We start from the raw sequence: 22,555 nt of genomic DNA, 5'->3' as shown, positions 1-22,555 counted from the left end.
TGAAAGAATATAGTAAATGTTTTAAGTAATTTATGGTAACAAAATCCCTGACTTTATAATTTATCAGTGATGCATTGATTACGTTCGTTAAAATCACTACACACACAGGCATAACGAACGAGTTGTGATATATAAACACCGCATGATGTAGCCAAAGGAACATCGCCGTCTAAAAAAGGAAAATTAATAATAGGGAATGAAAAATCGTCTCTTTTGTCGTAAATTTGTGTATGGAGTTTCCCTTTAGAAATTGAAATGTCTAAATCTAGAAAAGGACAACTACTGCTGTTTATGTTAGATTTATTTAAAGTAAGTTCCTTTGGGTAAATTTCGGTAGTATATTTTGAGAACTCCAGATAACGGTAGGTATTGTTGAATATGTCAACCAAATGTATAAATGACGTGTCTTTACTGAGTTTGGCCATAAACTGTGATTCATAGCAATAGAGGAATGAATCTGCTATTAAAGGGGCGCAATTAGTGCCCATAGGAATACATAATACCTGTAGATACACTTTATCGCCGAAACGTACATATATGTTGTCCAGGAGAAAATTTATAGCTTCAATCATATCTTCACATTTCCAGTAAGTGTAGCTAGCATACTTTCCTTTTTCATTACAGAAAAAGGCTTTAAACGAGTTACAGCAAATGAATTTGCAATGAGATTTTTCAAAAGACCATTTAATTAAATATGAAAACTTTTTCTTGATAAGATGATGTGGAAGTGTATTGTAGAGAGTAGAAAAATCATAACTGTTAACATGATTAAAAGGACCATCAAAAGCACGAATTTGATCTAAAACCTCTAAAGAATTTTTAACACTCCAGCAATAATTAGTACCATTATTTCCATAAACTTTATTACTTTATTATTAGTGGCAGTGATATAGATATAAGAAGATGTGGTATGAGTGCCAATGAGACAACTCTCCATCCAAGTCAAAATTTATAAAAGTAAATCATTATATGCTTGTTTACAATTTGACTCTCTGTGGAGCGTACGGACCTGAATGTAGAAGAATTAACAACTTCGTTTTGGAGAACTTCCGTGTGGTATAAGCGTCACACCACCACTACATTATTGGCTGCTTTGTCTGCCGGTACGAACACAAACCACTATGCGAGTACTTGGATTTTATTTTTTAAACACGATTTAAGATATAAACAAGGTTGGTGGTAAAATCTTACACATGTTCAAAAAGCATTTAATGTTCCATAACGTTTACGAATCATAATTAAAAACGAACACAATACATATACAAAGTAAAAAATTCACAGGAATATATAGTTTTCAAATTGAAATGATTGTTAAGTCTTTGTAGAAATTATACAGATACAGTTTGTGTCCATCTCAACTAACCAGTTAATCGCAAAATAAAGTATGTTATGTCTGCTACCTTGACTTTCTACTAAAAAGTGACTTTGGGACTCGGCAAATTTACAACAGTAGAGACGACTCTCTCATTGAAGGCCTCTTGTAATGACGGAACCACATTATAACAGTATCTGTATATCATGAACTGTATGTTAAGAGTTGATACTATATTTAAGAGCCTTAAACGGAATTTCCTTTATAAATATAAATATAAGGAGAAGTTATTTACTCTCGAGGAAATTACAAGTTAACATAAATCCTGATTCGTTAATTTAAGCCGTCTCATCAAAAGTTTAACGGACGCCATTATACCTTGGGTGACCGTTACGGAACAATTGTGTCATAGATCACCATCGTTATGCTTCATCTATCAAGGACATATTTCTCGTTAGTGACTAAGCCAACTTTTTATGGATATCAAACGCTTAACAAATGCAACCCTAAGTCAAAGATTTTCTCCATAAATAATAAGCCCTTACTTTTGCATTAAAATAAATCACGGAAGCTACGTTTATGTAGGCTTGAAGCTCTAAGGAGTAAATAGACAAAATAATGTTTAGGCGTTATTGATTTTGGATATCCTCTTTAGGTAGTATTTGACAATCTAATCCATGCGCTGTTGTGTTTCTGTTAATCTATGATTGTTAAGGGGTTACTTGTTTTGATTATTCTGTTGAGACCTTCAAAGTACTTTATAAGACATATGCATGGTAATGAATAGGTATCAAAGGGACGTGGGTCTCTGAATATCAGAAAACAATCTAACTAAATATTTTAAATTAAATTAAAGACTTATCTCCTGCAGTAACATTGGTGTTATTGAAGTAATCCTATGTCAAAAATAAGATTTCGTTGATGTTCTTCATCTTAAATCCGTTTAAATGTCTTCTCTGTTGTATATTTATTTCGATGTGTTGTTTACTTTCATGACAAATGGCATAAAATATAGTTATGAATAAACTCATCATAGATACCAAGATGAAAAATTTATACGCCAGACGCATGTTTCGTCTACAAAAGATCCATCAGTGACACTGGAATAGGAAACGCAAGCCCTACAATATCGTTTGAACTGGCAGACATATACTCCATAAGCAGGCGCGGCTGGAATGTTGCTAAATACAAATGGAAAGTTTACAATTGGGAAGCTGAAATCATATCTTTTGTCGTAATGTTTTGTTCTCAACCGACTCTCATTGTCAATTTCTAGATATAAGTCAAGATATGAGGCAGACTTTATTGTATCTGTTGAATCCTTTATTTCAAGTTCGATGGGATAGATGCGTTCATCATAGTCACCAAACTTAGAATTATCAAGTGAGATGACATCATCTATATAGCAGAAAGTGAAGTTTAAGGATAATGCTAGCTTCTTTTCATTCTTCTTGAGAAGCGCCTGTATGAAGTCAGCTTCATATGAATAAAGGAACAAGTTGAGGAGCACAGTTGGTTCCAATTGGAATGCCGATTGTTTGTTTAAAAACACGTTCTCCAAACGTAACAAATATATTGTCAATCAAGAAATCATGCATCTTGATAACGTCAGTTTCAGAGAATTTATTGTTAATATCAGAGTGATTTTTAACAAAGTACGATTTAAAAACATTATGATTGTTTACAGAGAATACATCGTCTAAATATCTGCCGGTACTGTTTAAAATTGATTCGTTTGATATCTCAGCAGTTTGTCCCCATTAAACTGTGATTCATGGAATCATTACATTGAAAAAATCTGCAATACTTGTGGCATAGATAATCACCATCGATATGTCAATCATTACGTAAAAGTATATTTTATGTTCAAAACAACCATAATTATTATCAAGCAAAATACTAATGTCTAAATCATATACAATTATGGCCAGTAGAAAAGGTGAATATCGAAAATTGTCAACACGAGAAGGTTATTTGACTGAGGGCGCATCCCGAAGTAAAATAATTTTTAAGGGTTGACAATTTTGGATATTCATCGCTTCTTAGGGGCCACAATTGTTTTATTATACCGAACTAACAGTAGAATGGCCTTTTGAACCATTGAAAAGGCACTTACCTTACTATAGTAACAAACACAAGTTGACATTCGAAAATACATTTGTGTCTTAGAATTTCTCGTATGTACAACAAAGGTAGAATCTTTTTGTAAAATATTGATGGCCCTGAAAAGGTACGTTTATAAGAGATACCATCGGCACTAGATGCATGTCCAAAGCCTTGTTTCCTCGTCACTCGATGGGCTTCCTGTAACGTGAATGTTAACATTTTGTTTACTTAAGAAAGAGGGACGAAAGATACCAGAGGGACAGTCAAACTCATAGTAGATCGAAAACAAACTGACAACGCCATGGCCAAAAATAAAAAGACAAATCGACAAATAATAGTACAGATGACACAACATAGAAAACTAAAGACTAAGCAACACGAACCCCACCAAAAACTGGGGGTGATCTCAGGTGCTCCGGAGGGGTAAGCAGATCCTGCTTCACATGTGGCACCCGTCGTGTTGCTTATGTTATTACAAATCCGGTAAATAGTCTAATTCGGTAGTTCACATTCGTGGAAAGGGAAGGGTATTGTAGTTACGACATACGTATGTGACGTCATTTTCATGGGAGATAACTCGTGTACAAATCAAGAAACTCAAAAGGTTATTCGCCAGTGAATAATAGAGTTATTCACCGCTGGTGTAAATTTTTAGGGTTATTCGTTCTTCCTTGCAAGTAAATGAAAATTAACTGAATTATTCCATGTCACGTGATAACGTGTTACCCAATAAAATTTCTTTATAATATATGTAAGGTATAATAATAGTTTATAATAATAGGAAGATGCAGTAAGATTGTAAATGAGACAACTATTTACAAGAGATCAAAGGACAAGGATGTAAACAACTGTAGATCACTGTACGGCCTTCAACAATGAGCAAAACCATACTGTATAATCAGCTTTTAATTGCCCCACACTGGCAAAAAAGTATAACAAAAATACCGACCGCCAAGGCCAATTCAAAAAGGACAAGTCCATAAAAACTGACAAAATCAAACGACAGAACAAGTGAAAAACAACTGCCATATTCCTAACTCTGTACATGCATTTTCCAAAGAAAATGGTGGGTACGTGAATATGAAACATCTTAAAAGAGAAAACCAGCGGTCTGATCCATTCTAAAAACAATAAACAAAAACATACATGGTAGGCATGCCCTGGATTACAGACTCATGATTTGGGAAAAGCACATAAAGAATATGGGCGTTGTCCGATCTGTCAGACAGCTTAAGTAATATTCGGAGTTGAGAACCATAACTGTCAATAGAGAAAAACTGTCTTTCAAAGGACCGTAGAATATATTAAATACCTTCAAATAGTTGTTTGAACGTGTTCATTTACAATCATTTCTTCAGTAAAACGTACTCGAATATATCTATATTTTTTGCTTCCTTAAAAAACAACGGTTTTTTAAAGAGTATTCACTTTGTTTTAAGGGGCAATTATCGCAAATTTGACAGGTTTCTACATTAAAAGGCATCCTTAAACAACATAAATCTAATTTTTATCAAAGCTGTACCAAGAATTCATTTCAAGGTAATAATTCCAAATTTGCCAAAGTCTGTCAATAGCCATCTTTTTTGTTCGTTTTTCTGTTTCATGCATTTTCTTCTTGATTGACAACATATTTGTTACCTTTGGAGGACAAAAAGAACAACAAAAACAATTGGCATTCCCATGAGAACCAATAGTGCTCCTGTTCTTGCCGACGTGTTCCATTATTCATATGAGGCTCACCACATACTGGAGCTTCTTAAGAAGAATGAAAAGAAGCTAGTACTATCCTTAAGCTTCACTTCCCGCTATATAGACGACGTCCTCACCTCAATATTTCAAAGTTTGTTGAATATGTTGAACACATATATCCCATCGAACTTGAAATAAAGGATACAACTGATAAAAGGTAAAATAACAGAAATTCCGCACTCAAAGGAAAATTCAAAATGGAAAGTCCCTTATCAAATGGCAAAATCAAAAGCTCAAACACATCAAATGGAAAACAACTGTCATATTCCTCACTTGGCACAGGCATTTCCTTATGTAAACAATTAAAGTTAAGTCTGCCTTATATCTTGACTTACCTCTGGAAATTGACAATGATGGTCTGTTGAGGACAAAACTTTACGACTAAAGAGATGTTTACAATTGTTAACTTTCCTTTTCTATGTAGCAACATTCCAGCACCGCCTGCATATTGAGTTGATATCTCCCAGTTAAAACAAAATTCCAGAGCTTGCATTCCCCATCATGTTTTCCTTGATATTTTGTTGCTGCTTACAAGGAAGCTATTAAAACAAGACTTCAAAGTAGTGAAGTTGAAATCATCTATTCGAAAATTTTATGGACGCCATCACGAGTTGGTTGACCGTTATGGAAAATCTTTTTCAAAGATGACGACGGATATGTTCCATTTGTCGTAACTATAATCCCATCCTCTTTTCTCCGTATCTGACCTTCCGAATTAAACATATCAACGGGTTTGTACTTAGATGAGCAACACAACAGGAGCACCTGATATCAACCCCAATTTTCGCTAGTGTTCGTGTTACTCAGTTTTTGGTTTTCTCTGTTGTGTTTTGTATACTGTTTTATTTTCAGTTTGTTTTCGACTTGTGAGTTTGACTATCCCTTTGGTATCTTTCGCCTCTCTTCCGTAAATATAGAATTTATAATATCCAATATTTTTTTTCAAAATTTTCACTTTCTATTTTGGACATGCCATAATATTTTGACTTACTAGTATATATATATTTGACCTTTACTGAATGTCAATCACGTGATGTCAATGTTTCACGTATTTCATTTTTATAAATAAACGTGAGCATGATATCACATGTAAGATGAAACAGTGGATGGATCAAAATTAGTATATAATTTTTCTTAAAATAGGTATATAACAAAGTTAAGCTGATTATTTTTACAAAAATGGTTACCAACGTTTGCCTCCGCCTTTATCATCCTCTTACAAATTAAACTGAATAATATAACCATATACACTATATAAATTCTGCATGGAGTTGGTAAAATTATCATTTCGTCCTGTAGGAGCTAATAATGTCGGGTAAGTGAAAAAAATATTTTATATATGAAATTGTTGTTGGTTCTGTAAATGATTCACTTTGAAACTTTAATTATAATTAGTTTAAACGTGAGTTTTCAAAACATTTGAGACGTTTTACAAGGTTCAGTCTAGCATTCAAAGCTGATAGTCATTTTCAGAAACTACAGAAATCTATCGTAAAAGGAATGGAAAAAAGTTTACTTTGTGGACTAAATCTAGCAATACATAATATTCATATTTTGAAGTGTTTACATCAGATCTAAACCATGAAGTCGCTCTGACCACTAGCACATACAATGATACTACTAGTGTGTATGATACGTACGGCTATTATATTCATCCTCACTGGAAACAATTCGACCTTGTACCGGACCATTGGCATTTTATGGTGGGAGTCTACATCACTATTGTTGGACTCACTGGGATCATTGGAAACTCAATTGTGATATGGATTTTCAGCACGTAAGTATTCTACAATATGGGTAACTCAATCGTAAAATATGTTATGTCAACGGTGTAAAATGTTGATTTTTTTTTAGTTGGAACCGCGTGACGGGTAATGCAAGAATAGACATCATATATTTTCCATGTAAAATATTCATATGAAAAAATGTAATGTTGGATATTTGTCAATAAGATAGCAACCAAACCAATGAAATTAAGATATCGGTATCCGAGTATAGACAGCTGTCCATATCATTTTTCACGCTCTAAATGCATGAATGAATTCAACAACAACAAAACGACAATACTATGTGCCACACACAACACATTTCATAAAGGACAATAAACTATCATTATGATCTATTTATAATGAAAGCCATGGCCACTGAAGAGGTTTCACTGATATCTTTTACCTTTTTGTTGCTCATTTATCGCTACATGCCAAATAAGTCAAAATAAATAAAAACTAAACCAAGCTGTATCTGTGCATGGATTAGGATTCTCATAGTTCCGACATTAATCATCAAAGTTTAAATCAGGCCTATTTTTGAGAAAAATTCCATCGGCGAATTCCTACCAACGAGACAAAAAATAATTTCAGAGGTATTTTCTTTTTTTGAAACCCTTCATTTATATAGTTTAATACGTTTCGGTCTCTCCATTAAATGCAAGAAAAGACACATGACGTACTAATTTTTACCGGCATCATATGTTTTTTTAACTATTTTCACTGGGCCTATACATATCGTAACTTGTAGACGATCAGTTCCGGAATTTACTCCCAACCTGTTTGCACGTGCTTTGATAAATGCATTAAATGATACATTTTGAATAAATAAATTTCTTTTCATAGATCTTGTATTCGCATTTTAAGGAGTTTCATTCTAGAGCGTACCTCATGAAGGTTATTCTAGAAGCACATACACTAAAATCAATGTATAACTTTTATATTTTTGCATGCTTGTCTTTTTAGATAGCTTTTGCTAACAACTGTGCTATTCTTCTTTCTTTCTAACATTTTTCAGGACCGAAAGCTTAAAAACGCCATCAAACATGCTGATCACCAATTTGGCTGTCAGTGACCTTATCTTTTCAGCAGTTAACGGATTCCCTTTACTAAGTATTTCTGCTTTTAATCGAAAATGGATGTGGGGAGATACTGGTAAGTTTCATTAATTTTTATTGAATATATTTAAACATATGCAAACAAACTGTTTTGTCATTGTTTCGTTTAGAAACACAAGTTAACTCAGAATTTTGTAGATACAAATGGGGGAGGGGTATGCTTTTTTATATATTATATAATAAGTTTAGAAATATTTTGCTATTGTTATGGGAACAAATACATATCGATTGGATAAATATATAAACCACATCTTTTTAGTCCTAATCATCAAGTCCTTGTTGAATGAATTTGATATAAAAATTCATCAATGACTTCAAAATTGTACATAAATCACAACCTATGTAAGACATGCGATTCTCTTTATTTTTGATGATAGTGATATGAAAAGGGTCATTCAAATTAAAGCGTCGACATTAATAGGTTCATGTCCACTTTGTTTAATATTTTCCAAAGTATTACAGCATACCAGATTTGTGACTATTTTATCCAATATTTTCTTATGCATTTCAGCATGTCAGTTTTATGGCTTCATCGGAGGATTATTTGGGTTGATGTCGATCAATACTTTGGCTGCAATATCCATTGACCGATATCTTAATATTGCAAAACCACTGTCTGCTGCTAAGAACATGACTAGAAGAAAAGCTTTAATGATGATCCTGTGTGTATGGGCCTGGTCTCTAATCTGGGCTGTTCCACCAATATTTGGTTGGGGAGCCTATATTCCAGAAGGGTTTCAGACATCTTGTACTTTTGACTACCTAAGTACAGAGCCACATATGCGATCATACATATTCGGATTATATCTAGGCGGATTTGTTGTTCCTTTGGCAATCACTGTTGTTTGTTATGTGCTAATCCTAAAGGCAATCAGAAAGCACGAACGGGAAATGGAGAAAGTTGCAGATAAGTTGAAGGCAGACGACCTCCGAAATAAACAAAACAAAGCAAGTATGGAGATAAAAGTTGCAAGAATTGCTATGATTATTGTTACGTTATATATATTGTCATGGAGTCCTTATGCGACGGTTGCTCTGATTGGTCAGTTTGGACCAGCAGAATGGGTAACACCAGTTGTAGCAGAAATACCTGTAATGTTGGCAAAAGCTTGCGCAATGCATAATCCAATCGTGTATGCATTCAGTCATCCAAAGTTCAGAAATGCCTTATTAAAACGCGTCCCTTGGGTAACGTGCTGTTACGATGTAAAACCTTCAGAAATTACCTCAAAGACCAACAACCCCTACAGTAAACGGCCACTTAGCCGTAACATGAGTGACGATAGCAATTATTATGGAAGTGAGGCATCTAGCTATGTAACGAGCATTGGAGAATCTATACCAAATAAGAATGGACGATTGAATATGCAGCGCAGCATGAGCGTCGAAAGTAACATCGGATCACCTGAAATGATAATGGAACTTGTACGAGCCCTTGTAACAGTAGCAAATAGAAACGTGGTACCTATTCATGGAACAAATCCTCCAGTTCAGAGTCAAGATGTCTTTTCCGTGTGTGACGGAAAACAAGCACAGCTGGCTAAGTACCTTGCTGAACTATTGACCAACAGAGAAAGCAAGACAGAAGTCTCAGTAGATACCAAACTTCCAATTATAACCAAAACTGAATAGATAGAAGAAATAAAGTGTGAAAATCAATAAACACAAACAGTATTTAACTTGTGGAATCAATTGATATTCTTAAATGACATTATATCCAATGTTTTGGAAGAGGAAGTCACTAATGTACCATTACTTGTATTAACCCCTTTTGCTATTATCATGATAAAATATATTTAAACTAGTGTTTAATCTAATATACTGTGAAATGGACAATAATAATCCATACAAAGGGAAGGAAGAAATTTGAAAAAGAGTTACTGCATTATTTGAGACATATTTTCAGGATGTATGCGATCTATCAAGCGTAGACATATGACATGATAGTAACTAATAGAAGATCTTTTGCGTATTGTAATCTGCATGTTATCAGTGTATTTTGAATTTTGAAATATTTTCAGTAAACATATAGATGAAAGTATCTTTTCTGTCAGTGTTATTAACTCAAGGTCAATGAGTTCAAAATGCTTTTAGTTTTTAACCATCGGGAAAAAATATACATTATTATAACTTTGTGCTTAGTAGACATTTGCGGAAACTAGGTTTATACCTAGGATTACACTTAGACTTACGATTACAGTTGACGAAAAAACAAGGGATCCTCTCAAAATAAGAAAATAAACCCAATTGAGATTCATAGTAAAATGAAATGATTTTTTTTTATCATGTAAATAAGTCTTTTCGACGACACACAAATGCAGAAACTTATGGTCACAACAGATGTGATTCGCCACAAAGTCCCCATAACTTTGTGGGTTTTTTTTTTAATTCTCCGAATGTGTGTTCAACCTCTACTCTATAGTGTGTAATATGTCTATTTAATTTTCTTCACTTCCTCTGCATTTTCTGGGGTTTTTCTCTTGTAAGGTGTCAATACTGGATATCTGTTCGGACATATTATGTCGCCCAGCAAAAACAGCTCAATCGGGAAAGGTAATTCTTGTCCTATATATCTTATCAACATATATATATTGCTGATGCCAAAGAAATCCGCACTCAACATAACATTTCCTGTCTTCGTTCAATATTACAACTTGAGTGTGGAATGCAGTGACAATGTCTGTGTCTTGGAAAATATTATTCTTGTAAATCCGTTATCGGCCACAATCTTTCCGTCGATAGCCCTACTGCAAACGGAAGTTTTGGCCACCCACCTTGTAAGTTCTGCCAATCATCCAAAGAAGGCCAATAGATAAGACGGTTATATGTTTCTTGATTAAGGTATACGTGTATGTGTTTCATCTTTGGTAGTCGAAACACTAAGGTCAACTATTTCAGAAATCATATGATAAGACGGGTACGATTGTAACCATAACATAAAAGAAGAATTCTGTTTCCCGGGGAAAGCTTATGATCCCGACCGGTTCTCTGTCTGAAGAGACCATTAACATCGGCTACAATTTAAAGTAACGTTTCATCAGTTTCACCTGTAAAAGGAACATCGTTTGCTTGCAAAACAAGTAAACACATTCCTCCCATTCCAAAAGTATACATCATTGCCTATAATATTTCCCTGATTGTAAAAGATTGGTTTGTCGGTGGTCAAGCTAGGACTACCAGGGTTATAATCAGATGGCGAATGAAATGTGTACCTTACATCTGGTGGAGTCTGCATCAGGGCAGGTAATGCTGCAATGATTAATCTGTGTTCTTCGTCCATAACGGGGGAAAATAAAATAAATGCACGAAATACACTTATCATTTATTCATTTTTTTTCCGTATTAATAGTTCCACTCCTTTACAAAAGCGGGCGGTATATAGTAATTGGGAGTCGTACATCTTTTATACGTTTACACTTTTGTATCCGCAAATGCTCCCTAACCGACTAAAATAGTGTGTGATTTTTTTTTAACAATAACGTTTGAATCTTACCAAATAATTTAAACGGTATTTTTCTACTGTTTTTGACGTTAATGATACATGTAGTAAATATCGCGTTGGCGATTTTTTTAAAATATCAGCTTATGATTTATTCCTAATGAAATATAAGAATATCTCGTTATAAATGATGTGTCATATGTTTGATTAAGATTCGGATCCAATTAATATGCGTGTGCATTCAAATATCTTTACAAGCAAAGAGCATGTAAGTCAAGAATGATGTAATATAGTTTTATTTGATAACATATAACTACTTTATTTCTAAAGAAATAAAAAATAATATAGTTTTATTTGATAACATATAACTACTTTATTTCTAAAGAAATAAAAAAAAATCATCGTTTACAAAACATGTTTGACTTGCATTAAATCTAAAATAGGATTCACAGACATCCGTGTACTTTAAAAGACAACCTGAGTACTTTAATAATATTTAAACGAGAGTTCTTGATTTAATTGAAGATGTAATGCATGTTTATGTTATTTTTATTTCTTTTTAAACGAGGAAACGATGCAAAGGGGCATTTAGAACCCGTAAGTCGAAGAAAAAAGACTCCACCATGGTCAAAAGAAAAAGGACGAAAATACAAAAAAAACTCCACAAAAACTCCACAAAGACACATAGAGTTCATTTCTCCATGGCGATAAAAAAAATCAACTGATTTTGACGAATCATGGTATATTTTTTCCAATTATAACGGTAAAGTATAAATAATTGAGACCTCTGATAAATGAGGATAATTTGACAAACCACAATATAAATTGAATGAAGTTGTCGCTAACGATAGTCGAAAATTAACATTTGGTGTCTGACGGTAAAAGGCATTTCAACCATCTTGAAAGATTTCTAGGATCACTTATTACAACACGGGCCAGTATATGTAAAGACGAATATATATCTGCTTTATATTTTCATTGCATTGAAAGATATTTGTTGTTTTATTTTTCTAACTGATCTCGTTATGCCGTCATAAAACAATTTATGGTAACAGAACTTATTGAAATGCACCAAACTGACAAGTTGTCACAGCAAGCTAAGATGGTCAGTTGGAGGTAACTGAGAAGAAAAATATCTAGACAAAAACAAACAAATATCATATTAAACGTTAAAAATACGAAGAGCCGCTGGTCTGACAAGTGTTTCAAATTGGTTCGAGTTGTCTTTCAAACTGGTCCGAGCTGTCTATAAAAGTGGTCCGAGTTGACTTTAAATTGGCCCGAGTTGTCTTAGTCCGATTTGCCTTTGGGTCCGAGTAGTCCCGATTCCACATCAAGCTGCCAAGATGCAATTTTTTTATCGATATTTCTTTGAAATCTCGTTGTTCAACTAGAATCAAATTCATAACAGTGTAGACGAGACCATTCGTTGTCGCGCTCAATTCTCCAATTAACTGGATCAGATAAGGTAACCGTTTGTCTGTTATGCCTACTTAATACATTGTTTTCACAAGGGACATTTAAACGTACGGGGTCACCAAAGGGGTCTCAACGCCTGAAAACAAGTAACTCGAAAAAATACTACAGTCGTATTGTTTGACATTGAATATTTTGACATTCTTCACTGACAATCGATAATCAAACTATTTATCATTCATCATTCTTTAAACATTAAGATAAAATTTCACTAGCTTCAAAAGTAGTAATGAATGTGTAAGCAATAATCTTCTTCGGACTTAAAACAGATTTTACAATTGTCGCTTTCTAAAAAATGTGTACTGGCTCTTCGTATCTTTTAACTTTTATCTTGTCAAAAAGTATTAATTTTTAGAACGAATGCATGATAACTTTAAATCGTGGTGGAATTAAAAAAAATGAAAAAAAAATATATTCGTACGGTCTTTTTCGTACTTACAAAATATATGACAGTAAAAAGCTACATTTATTTGGACCTAGCTTAATACAATTTGCATTTACTTTATGAAGTAATAATCTTTAAATTAAATATCTAAATATAATTAATTGAAACGACCCAAGATTTAAATGCTACCTGTAAGTAATCCTAATCGTAAGTGTACGACAGTTTCCGCAAATGTCTACTAGTATTCAGAACTATGGGTCCATACAGGTAAACAGGCTTCAGTAGGGAAATTGACAGGTATTGAACTTTCAACATTGTCTAGATTTCAACCGTTTCTGGAAACAAGTTTGAAAAAAAAACCAGTTGGCATTGAAGTTATATTATACAGTTTTTACATGTATTCTTTTTTAGTCTTTCTGATTAAAATCAGATTTATTACTTTGCTCCGCTTTATTTGTTTTGTCACGGCGTTCAGTGACCTTTTAGCATGTTAACAATCTTAGTGAATCTTTGTAGTTTCAGATATAAACGTAACATGCTTAGTGCAAGACCGAGACCCTGAGTCACATTTTAACGTGATAGCTCATATCATAACAGTAACACGACAATATACCTCGGACACAATATATTTAATCCCAGTAAAAAAAATGTATTAACAAAAAGTCCATATACCATGACAAAATAAAAACGCTTAACTATATTAACCAACTTAACGAATGGAAAACAAGTGTCTTATTCCTGACAAAGTACATGTATTTTCCGAAGAAATTGTAGATTAAACCTGGTTTTATAGCTAGCTAAACCTCCCACTTGTATGACAGTCGTATATAGTTCCGTCATATTGGCAAAGTTGTTTGAACCCAAACAGACATTTCCCTACTGTTGCCTATAATTGCTTCCATCCACTTCATTTGAACCTTTGTGGATATTCTGATTGGCATTCATACCACATCTCCTTATTTTTATAATAATTGGTTTACATGACAATTATTGGGATCCAGGAGCAAAAATTATGTATACATACATCAAGGATATTACAACACAACTTACTGAAAAACAAATTTCAAATAAACAAACAGATAATTCTGATAAAGACACCATCATAAAATTGTTTGTAGTTGATAGTCAAGACTTTAATAGTTGCAGAATGCTTAGCTGAAAAGGATTCAACTCTTTGGTTTGACTCGATCGATGATGAAACAAACTATCTTTTATGCTCGAAGAGAAAAAAATTGTCGATGTAATGAATATAAACCATACTCATCTGCCAGATTTTCTATCAACTAAATGTGGCAAACAACTGCCAGGGATACAGCTACCATATCAGATTGACATCCGAAAAAAAGAGACAAAAGATACAAAGGGGTCATTCAAAAGTCATAAGTCGAAAAGGAAATGATAACGGCAGGGCATAAATCAAAAGACGACAAAAAATTAACAAGTTTACTAAACACAACATTAACAGACTGATAAACATTAACCCCAAAAGAAAGTGGGGATAGCAGGTGCTCCGAAAGGGTGAGCAGATCCTGTTTCACTAGTGGTACTCGTCATGTTGATCATGATAAATACAAATTCGGCGATTTCACAAACGAGGAAAAGAGATTACGACACTATGAACATATTGAAAATTTCATTCTTACAAATTTTCAGCGGACAGAGTTAAATAAATTCTACGGACGATTTATTCATACTTTGTTAACTTTTTTTTGTTTATGCCCGTGACAAAAAGTTCAGTTAGAGATTTATCAGTCCAACATTCAGTTGTAAACTTGGTATAGCATTTACCATGTACATTTATGCATTATTAACATTCACATTGTACTTCGTGTTGATTTTGCCAAACTTTAGGTATGAAGTATGAAAGGAACAACATTCCTGTATTAAATTCAAATCTACAAACCCCTACAACTTTATCTTCTTTTTTACTCTATATCAATGTAAATAACCGGAATGAATTCTCATTTACCCGAATGACCCACTTGATCATTATTTTTTCAAAACATTCAAAGAATAAATGTAAATCCCAAAATACATAAAGGTCTGTGTGGATACAGCGAATAGCTAAGAATTCGTTTTAAATTTTTTGGAAAGATTTATCCAACCCCAAGATAATGTTATCAATAAATGTAATTTCAGGTAATTTCTTTTAATGCATTGTTTATTAATTAAACGTACAAGAGATTTTAGGATAAATACGTACGCTTTTCTACCGTCATGATCACATTGAACATTATCTGTTATGTTCATAGTTGCATTTCAGTTATAATATAAACAATGGTATAAATGAATCATGTTGCCAAACACGAGAAAGACCTTGTTTTTCTATTATCTGATGTAATAATGTACTGAATACTTATTTGTGATATATAAGCTAAAATCTTAAGCACATTCCATTCAACTTTTAATATTTGCTCAAAATATATATTCTTCGTTTCTTCTTTATAAGTTTGTTTCTTTTTTTTCGTAAATTTTTTAGGGATTGCAATTTGCTATATTGATATTTTATAGTCACCATTCTGCAAAATCGTCTACCTATGAATTACCCTACTCTTCCATAAAGACAACATAATCAAACAATAGCGTGTCTTTATAATAATATCCTCGTATTATTTTCTGTGTCTGATAGTCTCTGATTCTGACAAAGTGTATGTTCCTTTTGCTTGTCGTCGTTGGAGTAATGCAAATACTTCAAAGAACATGGCATGTTCATTTTATATTAATAACAGAAATAATTGCTTCGGAATTGTCATTTTCTCCAAACTTTAAATGTTTTTTTTTGTTTTATTCTCGTATTATTTTATGTGTCTGATATTCTCTGAGTCTGAGAAAGTGTCTGTTGCTTTCGAGTTTTCTTGTTCTTGTAGTGTCCTTAGGATTGATTTATATTTGTCTGTTGTTCCATTAAAGTTATAAATGTTCGCAATATATTAGCTTATTTAACATTATCAGTCTTTCATACGTTTTTCTTGTCAGTTGATCTCTTCTGTTAGTTTTTCTCTAGAAGAAAACATTGCTGGTTATCTATGGATTGCCACAATGATGTGGTAGGGGTAAATGATCTTGTATGTATTTTAGGAACAGAAAATTTTCACAAAGGTTTTATATCTTTAGTGAAATTCATGTGATTAAAACGAGGCGAAAGATACCAAAGGGACAATCAAAACTCATTAGTCGAACAAGGACCGACAAAACCATGGCAAACAACGACGAAAAAAAGTCTACAAAACACTTCATATAAAACTAAAGAACTATCAACACGAACCTCACCGACATCGGGTGTAATCTTAGGTGCTCAAGAAGGGTAAACAGATCCTGATCCACATGTGGCATCCATATTACAAAAGCTTTTTATGTGCGCCTAACTGTTCTAACAACATTATCTTGTTTTTTTCGAATTCGATGACAAATCATAACTGCTTTAAAGATGATCCAAAAAAATTAAAGAAGATATGTGGTATGATAGCCAATAATAGTTATCAAAGGTACCAGGATTATAATTTAATACGCCAGACGCGCGTTTCGTCTACATAAGACTCATCAGTGACGCTTAGATCAAAATAGTTATTAAGCCAAACAAGTACAAAGTTGAAGAGCATTGAGGACCTAAAATTTCAAAAAGTTGTGCCAAATACGGCTAAGGTAATCTATGCCGTAATCTATAAATAAGACAACTATACAACAGAGTCCAAAGGACGAGGATGTTTACAATTAGCAAAGCCCAGACCGTAAAGTCAGCTATGGTAAGCACAGGCCTGATGAAAAGTGAAACAATTTAAAGCTAATTACAGTAAACGAAAAACAAATATGACAGACAGCAACCAACGACAACCACTGAATTAAACATAAGCGCTTAACCCTCCCTCTAACTTGGGACAGTGGTGTTACTACACAACACAAGAACAAACTTTTTTAAAATCAGTTGGAAAAGGCTTGACTAATTACATCGGCACTATGCAATCGAAAAGCACACAAAAAGCCAGAACAAAAAGACAACAACACAAGAAAACTAGCTAAGAGCGTACAGACATGTTGTTTTTAGGCAATTCCAACAATAAATAAACTATTTCTCACAAACTAAAACATCAAGGGATTTGGTGTAAAGACGTCATTAATAGTCTGTAAAAAGTATGACCATGTGCAATACCAAAATATAGGTATCGACAAGACAAAGGACTAAGTGTTTATAAATAACGGTATAGCCATACATATATAGTTAAGTTTTAATTCATTTAGAACCAAATTAATTTATATACCGACGAAGAAAATATTCAAAAATCCTACTTAGTTACAAAAACTAAGAGAATTGCATGAACCTTCAAAGAAGCAAGATCTGATGCGTCGTCAGGGTTTGCGTCTCCTGGTATGCACGCACCATCCGCCATGCGAATTCACAATCAGTCAAAATGTCACAATCGGGATTGAAACACTATCGGTTAAATAACAGATCATGTACTGGTATCTAAAGATCTAAAATCACGAAAACATGTTGCTTGTGAGTTGAGAATAATCTATATTGCCGAAACGTACATAGATGTTGTCAATGAGAATATTAACAGCTTTCATCATCTCATCACTTTTAAAATAGTAAACAGTAAAATAGAGGCGAAAGATACCAAACAGATATTTTAAACTCGTAAGTCGAAAACAAGCTGACAATGCCATGGCAAAATAACGACTAACGATCAAAAGACAAATAACTGTATACAAAACACAACAAAGAAATCTATAGACTGAATGTGATCTCAGGTGCTCCAGAATGGTGAGAAGATCCTGCTTCTTGTGTAGCACCCGTCATGTTGCTCATGTAAGTACAAACCCGGTGATAAGTCTTATTCGGTAGGTCATATTTGAGAAGAGAACAGGACTGTGGTTACTACAATTGGACCATATCTATCGTCATCTGTGAAACAGATATTCCATAACGGTCAACTAACTGGTGATGGTGTCCGATTTCAACATCACCACTTCGAACTCTTGGTTTAATAGCTTCCTTTTTAGCATTAGCCCTCTATCAAGGAAATCATGGTAGGAAATGCAATCTTTGGAATATCGTATCAACTGGGGGGTACTTACTTCATATACAGGCGTTGTTGCAATGTCGTTACATAGAAATGGAATAGTCATACATAGAATTGGAATGTTCAAAATTGAAAAGTTGAAATCATCTCTAATGTCGTAAATGTTTGCTCTCAACAGACCCTCATTGTCAAATTCTAAATCTAAGTCTTGTATCCTTTATTTTAAGTTCAACTGGATAGATGCGTTCAACATAGTCACCAATCTTTAAAAAATTTAGTGACAGGCCTAGAACATCATATATATAGCGGAACGTGTCATGAAGTTAAAGGATAATGCTAGTTTCTTTTCATTCTTCATAAGACGGTCCTGTATGAAGTCAGTCTCATATGAATAAAGGAACAAGTCGGCAAGAAAAGAGGACCACATTCGGCTCTCATGTAAATGCTAATTGATCGTTGAAAAACTCTTACTCCAAACGTAACAAATGTGTTGTCAATCAAGAATTCAATCATCTTGATAATGTCAGCCTCAAAGAATATTTTGTTTGAATCCAAGTGATTTTTTACAAAGTAAGATTTGTCCCAAACTAAAACAAGATACTAGTATCTAATTTGGCCAATCTTTTTTTTTTAAACAAAGAAGAACCAATTCTTTCACTTTTTCTTTTCGTTTGGAATGGGGAATTCTTGTGTAAAGAGTAGAAAAGTGAAATGCTTGAATATTATTGCAAAAGGAAAGAGACTTAGATAAGTGTACCAAGCAGATATTATTTTTTGTGATAGAAGAAGGCTTCAGATTAGTTGCAGCATATGAATTTGCAATCTATTTTTTTTTAAAACCATTTGATTAAATATGAAAAATTGTGTTTGGTAAGATTTTGTGGAAGTATAGTATAGAGAATAGAGAAAATTCATAACCGTCAACCGATTTGAAATAACCATCAAAATCCAAAATTATTCTAAAATATCGAAATAGTTTTTTAAAATAAAAAAATAAGTACTTAAATTTGTTCATACGTTTATTACATAAATCAATAAAAGTTTCTAAATTGTAGTCAGAGGTCTTGTTAAATGGTAGGAAGATAAATTGTTGAACACTAACATGAAGTCGGGAATTTAGTCAAAGCTGGAAATTTCAATATGATAGGTTTTTGAATGAAACATTTTTCTATACTCAAGTTTTTCTTCAAATAATTGTTTACAGTGTTTAAATTTGGCGATGCAGTTAGCATTTTTGCTCTGTAAATATAATATTTTGTAAGCAAAATATTCATACTTCTAACAAAGTTCATTTAAATATTTTCTAAGTTACCAAATGAAATAATTTGAATACTCATAGGCAGTTCAAAACAAAAATTATGACAACACTTTATAAATTTCATGCGTCCGAAGCGCTTTATAATTTTGACGCTATATATTTGCAAAATAATGCACTATATGTGAACTAATAATATTGTTTCCCGTCAGTGGTTTTGGAAACAAAATGTGTATAATTCAATAGAATCAACGTTAAGAACAATATATCAAATTTCACAAAAAGGGGACACACAAACTAGCTTAGACTACGTATTCATCTACATATAGAAATAAATACATGTTTCTACTTTTGATCTCAAAAGATGTCTTCTTTATCGACACATAATAAACCAGCAAATGAACATATTTGCATTGGAGGGAAAGGAGTGAACACATTTTATGTCTTTTTAAACTGAATAATAAATCATGTTATCCTCGTCCCAGTCTTGTAGTTGCATTCGCTTTGTACAAATTGGAACTTGCGGTACAAAATGCAAGAAAATACCCAATGTTGTTGCTATAAAACGTACATATTGACAGTAAACACAAAAAAAGAGTCGGAGATGAGCAGACATTACACAAGCTTAAGTTGGAAAAAAAAACAAAAGGCAGTCCTCAAAAGAATACTCAATATGTATTAGATACAATACAATCTGTTTAATTTTGCTACCTCTTCTAAATGCAAAATGTACTTCTTCTTTTTTGAAACGTCGTACAAATCAGATACAAAACAAAGGTAACAAAGAAACAGGCCGGTAACAACCGTTGCCGGATAGTTTTTCTGCACGAGTAGTCAGGTTAAGGTGCGAGGCGATAGGACCTTGACCTGACTACAAGTACAGAAGAACTATACGGCAGTTTGTTTCCGGCCTGTTTTTTTGTTACCTTTGTTTTGTATCTGACTTGTACGACGTTTCAAGAAAGAAGTAGTACATTTTGCACTTAGAAGAGGTAGCAAAATTAAACAGATTAGAAACTTAAATGGCCATATACCAGTTAATGTAAGTTACAGTTTAAACAAACTTTTTTTTTTACTTCCCTTCAGCCGAGAGTTTTTTTCTCAAGAAATTCAAGAATCTAATAATTTTATAAAAAAGAACCATGTCAAGTAAAAGATGAATGTCGTACACATTTGAGACTTTTTAAAATGCAACTTCGCAAGTTAGTAATGTATGAAAAAGATTTCAGAGGCAAGCAAGCTAACATTTGATTTTTATCTGGGGAAAAACGGAAAGGGGGGAGGGGGGTAAATAAATCTAAAATAAACAGGCTTGATCCTATTTTTGTTGAAAAAATGCAGGATGTGCCGTTCCATTCCCCGATTCCCCCTTAAAAATAATAAAAATCGTACGTTTGCTCCCAAATATATGAATTCAATAACAATATAAATGTATAAAAAGAATGAATTTTTTATTTCATTAATGAATGAAAAGTTATGAAAAATTGAATTTGTCTTGTTATTAGAAATATATATAGGTATATATTTTGGATTTTTTTAAAAATTTTCATGCTTATAGGTTTTTATATGTCTCTTATAGTGTTGATCAGGATTAAACACGTGTCACAATATGATCCAATCGCAGCTTACCGTCCAAAATTGGTGACATAAGTTGAGTGATTTTCTTCAAGATTTGCTGCCTATTTGAACATGTATTACACGGACACTTTTTATTTATAGGATCAATCGTGCATTGGTGAGTTGATAGGGATTTTATCTTTTGATTAGATTTGATTTTTTATGTATATATTTCCTGTCTTTTTTTTTTATTGAAATATAAACGTCGGTACTAGCTTTTCTTTACTTTCAGCATTGTCCAGAATACTATTCATGTCCATATATTAAAAAAAAAACATTTACGGATCGACCATTTAGCTTCAAAAGGGGGTATGTTTTTTTCTGAGTAAGAAAATTATTTATTTTTCAACGCTATCACCGAAATATTTTTTTCGAAATTAGCACTATTATATACAATATTCGGAAAATCAGGAATCAGAACATTATTTTGTCATCTGCTTGACCACAATATATTTTTTCTCATAAAATTGATGATCAGAATATTTTTTTAGGAAAAAACCATAACCCCCGCTTTTGAAGTTAAATGGTCAATCCCTTATTGTACTGATATGAATAGTAATATACTGGAATTGTTTGAAAAAAATATAGTTATTGATTAATAAAAAAGACAGGAAATTTGTCGGTGAAAGAAAAAGTTCAAATCTAATTGAAATTTAAAGTGCCCATGAACTCACTGATCATGCACGAGTGATTCTATTCATAAAAAGTGTCCGTGTAACAACTGAAAAGTGCCCGTGTATCATCTAAAAAGTGTCCGTGTAACACCCGCTAATGTACTGTTTTTCTATAGCTCTGCTGTGGGCAACGTCAGGCACGAATCGCCATATAAACTAGTGATTTAATCTGGTGCTCCGAAAGGATAATACTTCAGGACCCATAGTTAAGAGATTTCATCGAGGTAATTTGGGCCCGTAAATACAAAATTCATTCTCCACTGCACATGCTATTTAGAATACATCTATGTAGTTTCCTTATGTTTGGTTTGTATATAAGGTATGTTTGATATTCAATGGATAATTAAGGGATGATTACTTTCAAGTCTTACATTGAGTGTGAACTATGCTCATTGGAGAATAATTTATGATGCAAAACAATTTTTTGTCTTGCTGATGTAACCTTGTGTTCTGTTAAGTGTAGATTTATATCTGTATCTAAAAAGTAAAATAACAAATAATTATAGATTGCCTGACAAATATCTCCACACCCTTTTGTTCGTACAGTTCACAGAGATAAAAAGATAATTAAAAGTTCTATCCGTCTTTATTTTCCCCATCCTGATCTTTGTTATCCTCTTATTGACGTTATATATTA

General features: G+C 33.1%; 1 protein-coding gene across 1 annotated transcript; it reads left to right on the top strand.

Annotated features, from left to right (window-relative positions):
- Window positions 1-6,475: 6,475 nt before the first annotated feature.
- On the top strand, window positions 6,476-10,041 carry LOC127709586 (rhodopsin, GQ-coupled-like). The gene is made up of 4 exons (XM_052215188.1): window positions 6,476-6,482; window positions 6,728-6,944; window positions 7,952-8,088; window positions 8,563-10,041. Exons 1-4 carry the CDS (start codon window positions 6,476-6,478, stop codon window positions 9,681-9,683), a joined length of 1,482 nt encoding a protein of 493 aa, XP_052071148.1. The 3' UTR covers window positions 9,684-10,041.
- Window positions 10,042-22,555: the final 12,514 nt, after the last annotated feature.

This window comes from Mytilus californianus, unplaced genomic scaffold (genome assembly GCF_021869535.1).
Source record: "Mytilus californianus isolate M0D057914Y unplaced genomic scaffold, xbMytCali1.0.p SCAF_7, whole genome shotgun sequence".
Taxonomy (NCBI): domain Eukaryota; kingdom Metazoa; phylum Mollusca; class Bivalvia; order Mytilida; family Mytilidae; genus Mytilus; species Mytilus californianus.
This window is presented reverse-complemented; position numbering and strand designations above follow the sequence as displayed.

Coding starts and splice junctions, on each gene's coding strand:
- LOC127709586 (XM_052215188.1), top strand. Junction 6,945..7,951: donor GTGATATGGATTTTCAGCAC/GTAAGTATTCTA, acceptor AACATTTTTCAG/GACCGAAAGCTTAAAAACGC. Junction 8,089..8,562: donor ATGGATGTGGGGAGATACTG/GTAAGTTTCATT, acceptor TATGCATTTCAG/CATGTCAGTTTTATGGCTTC.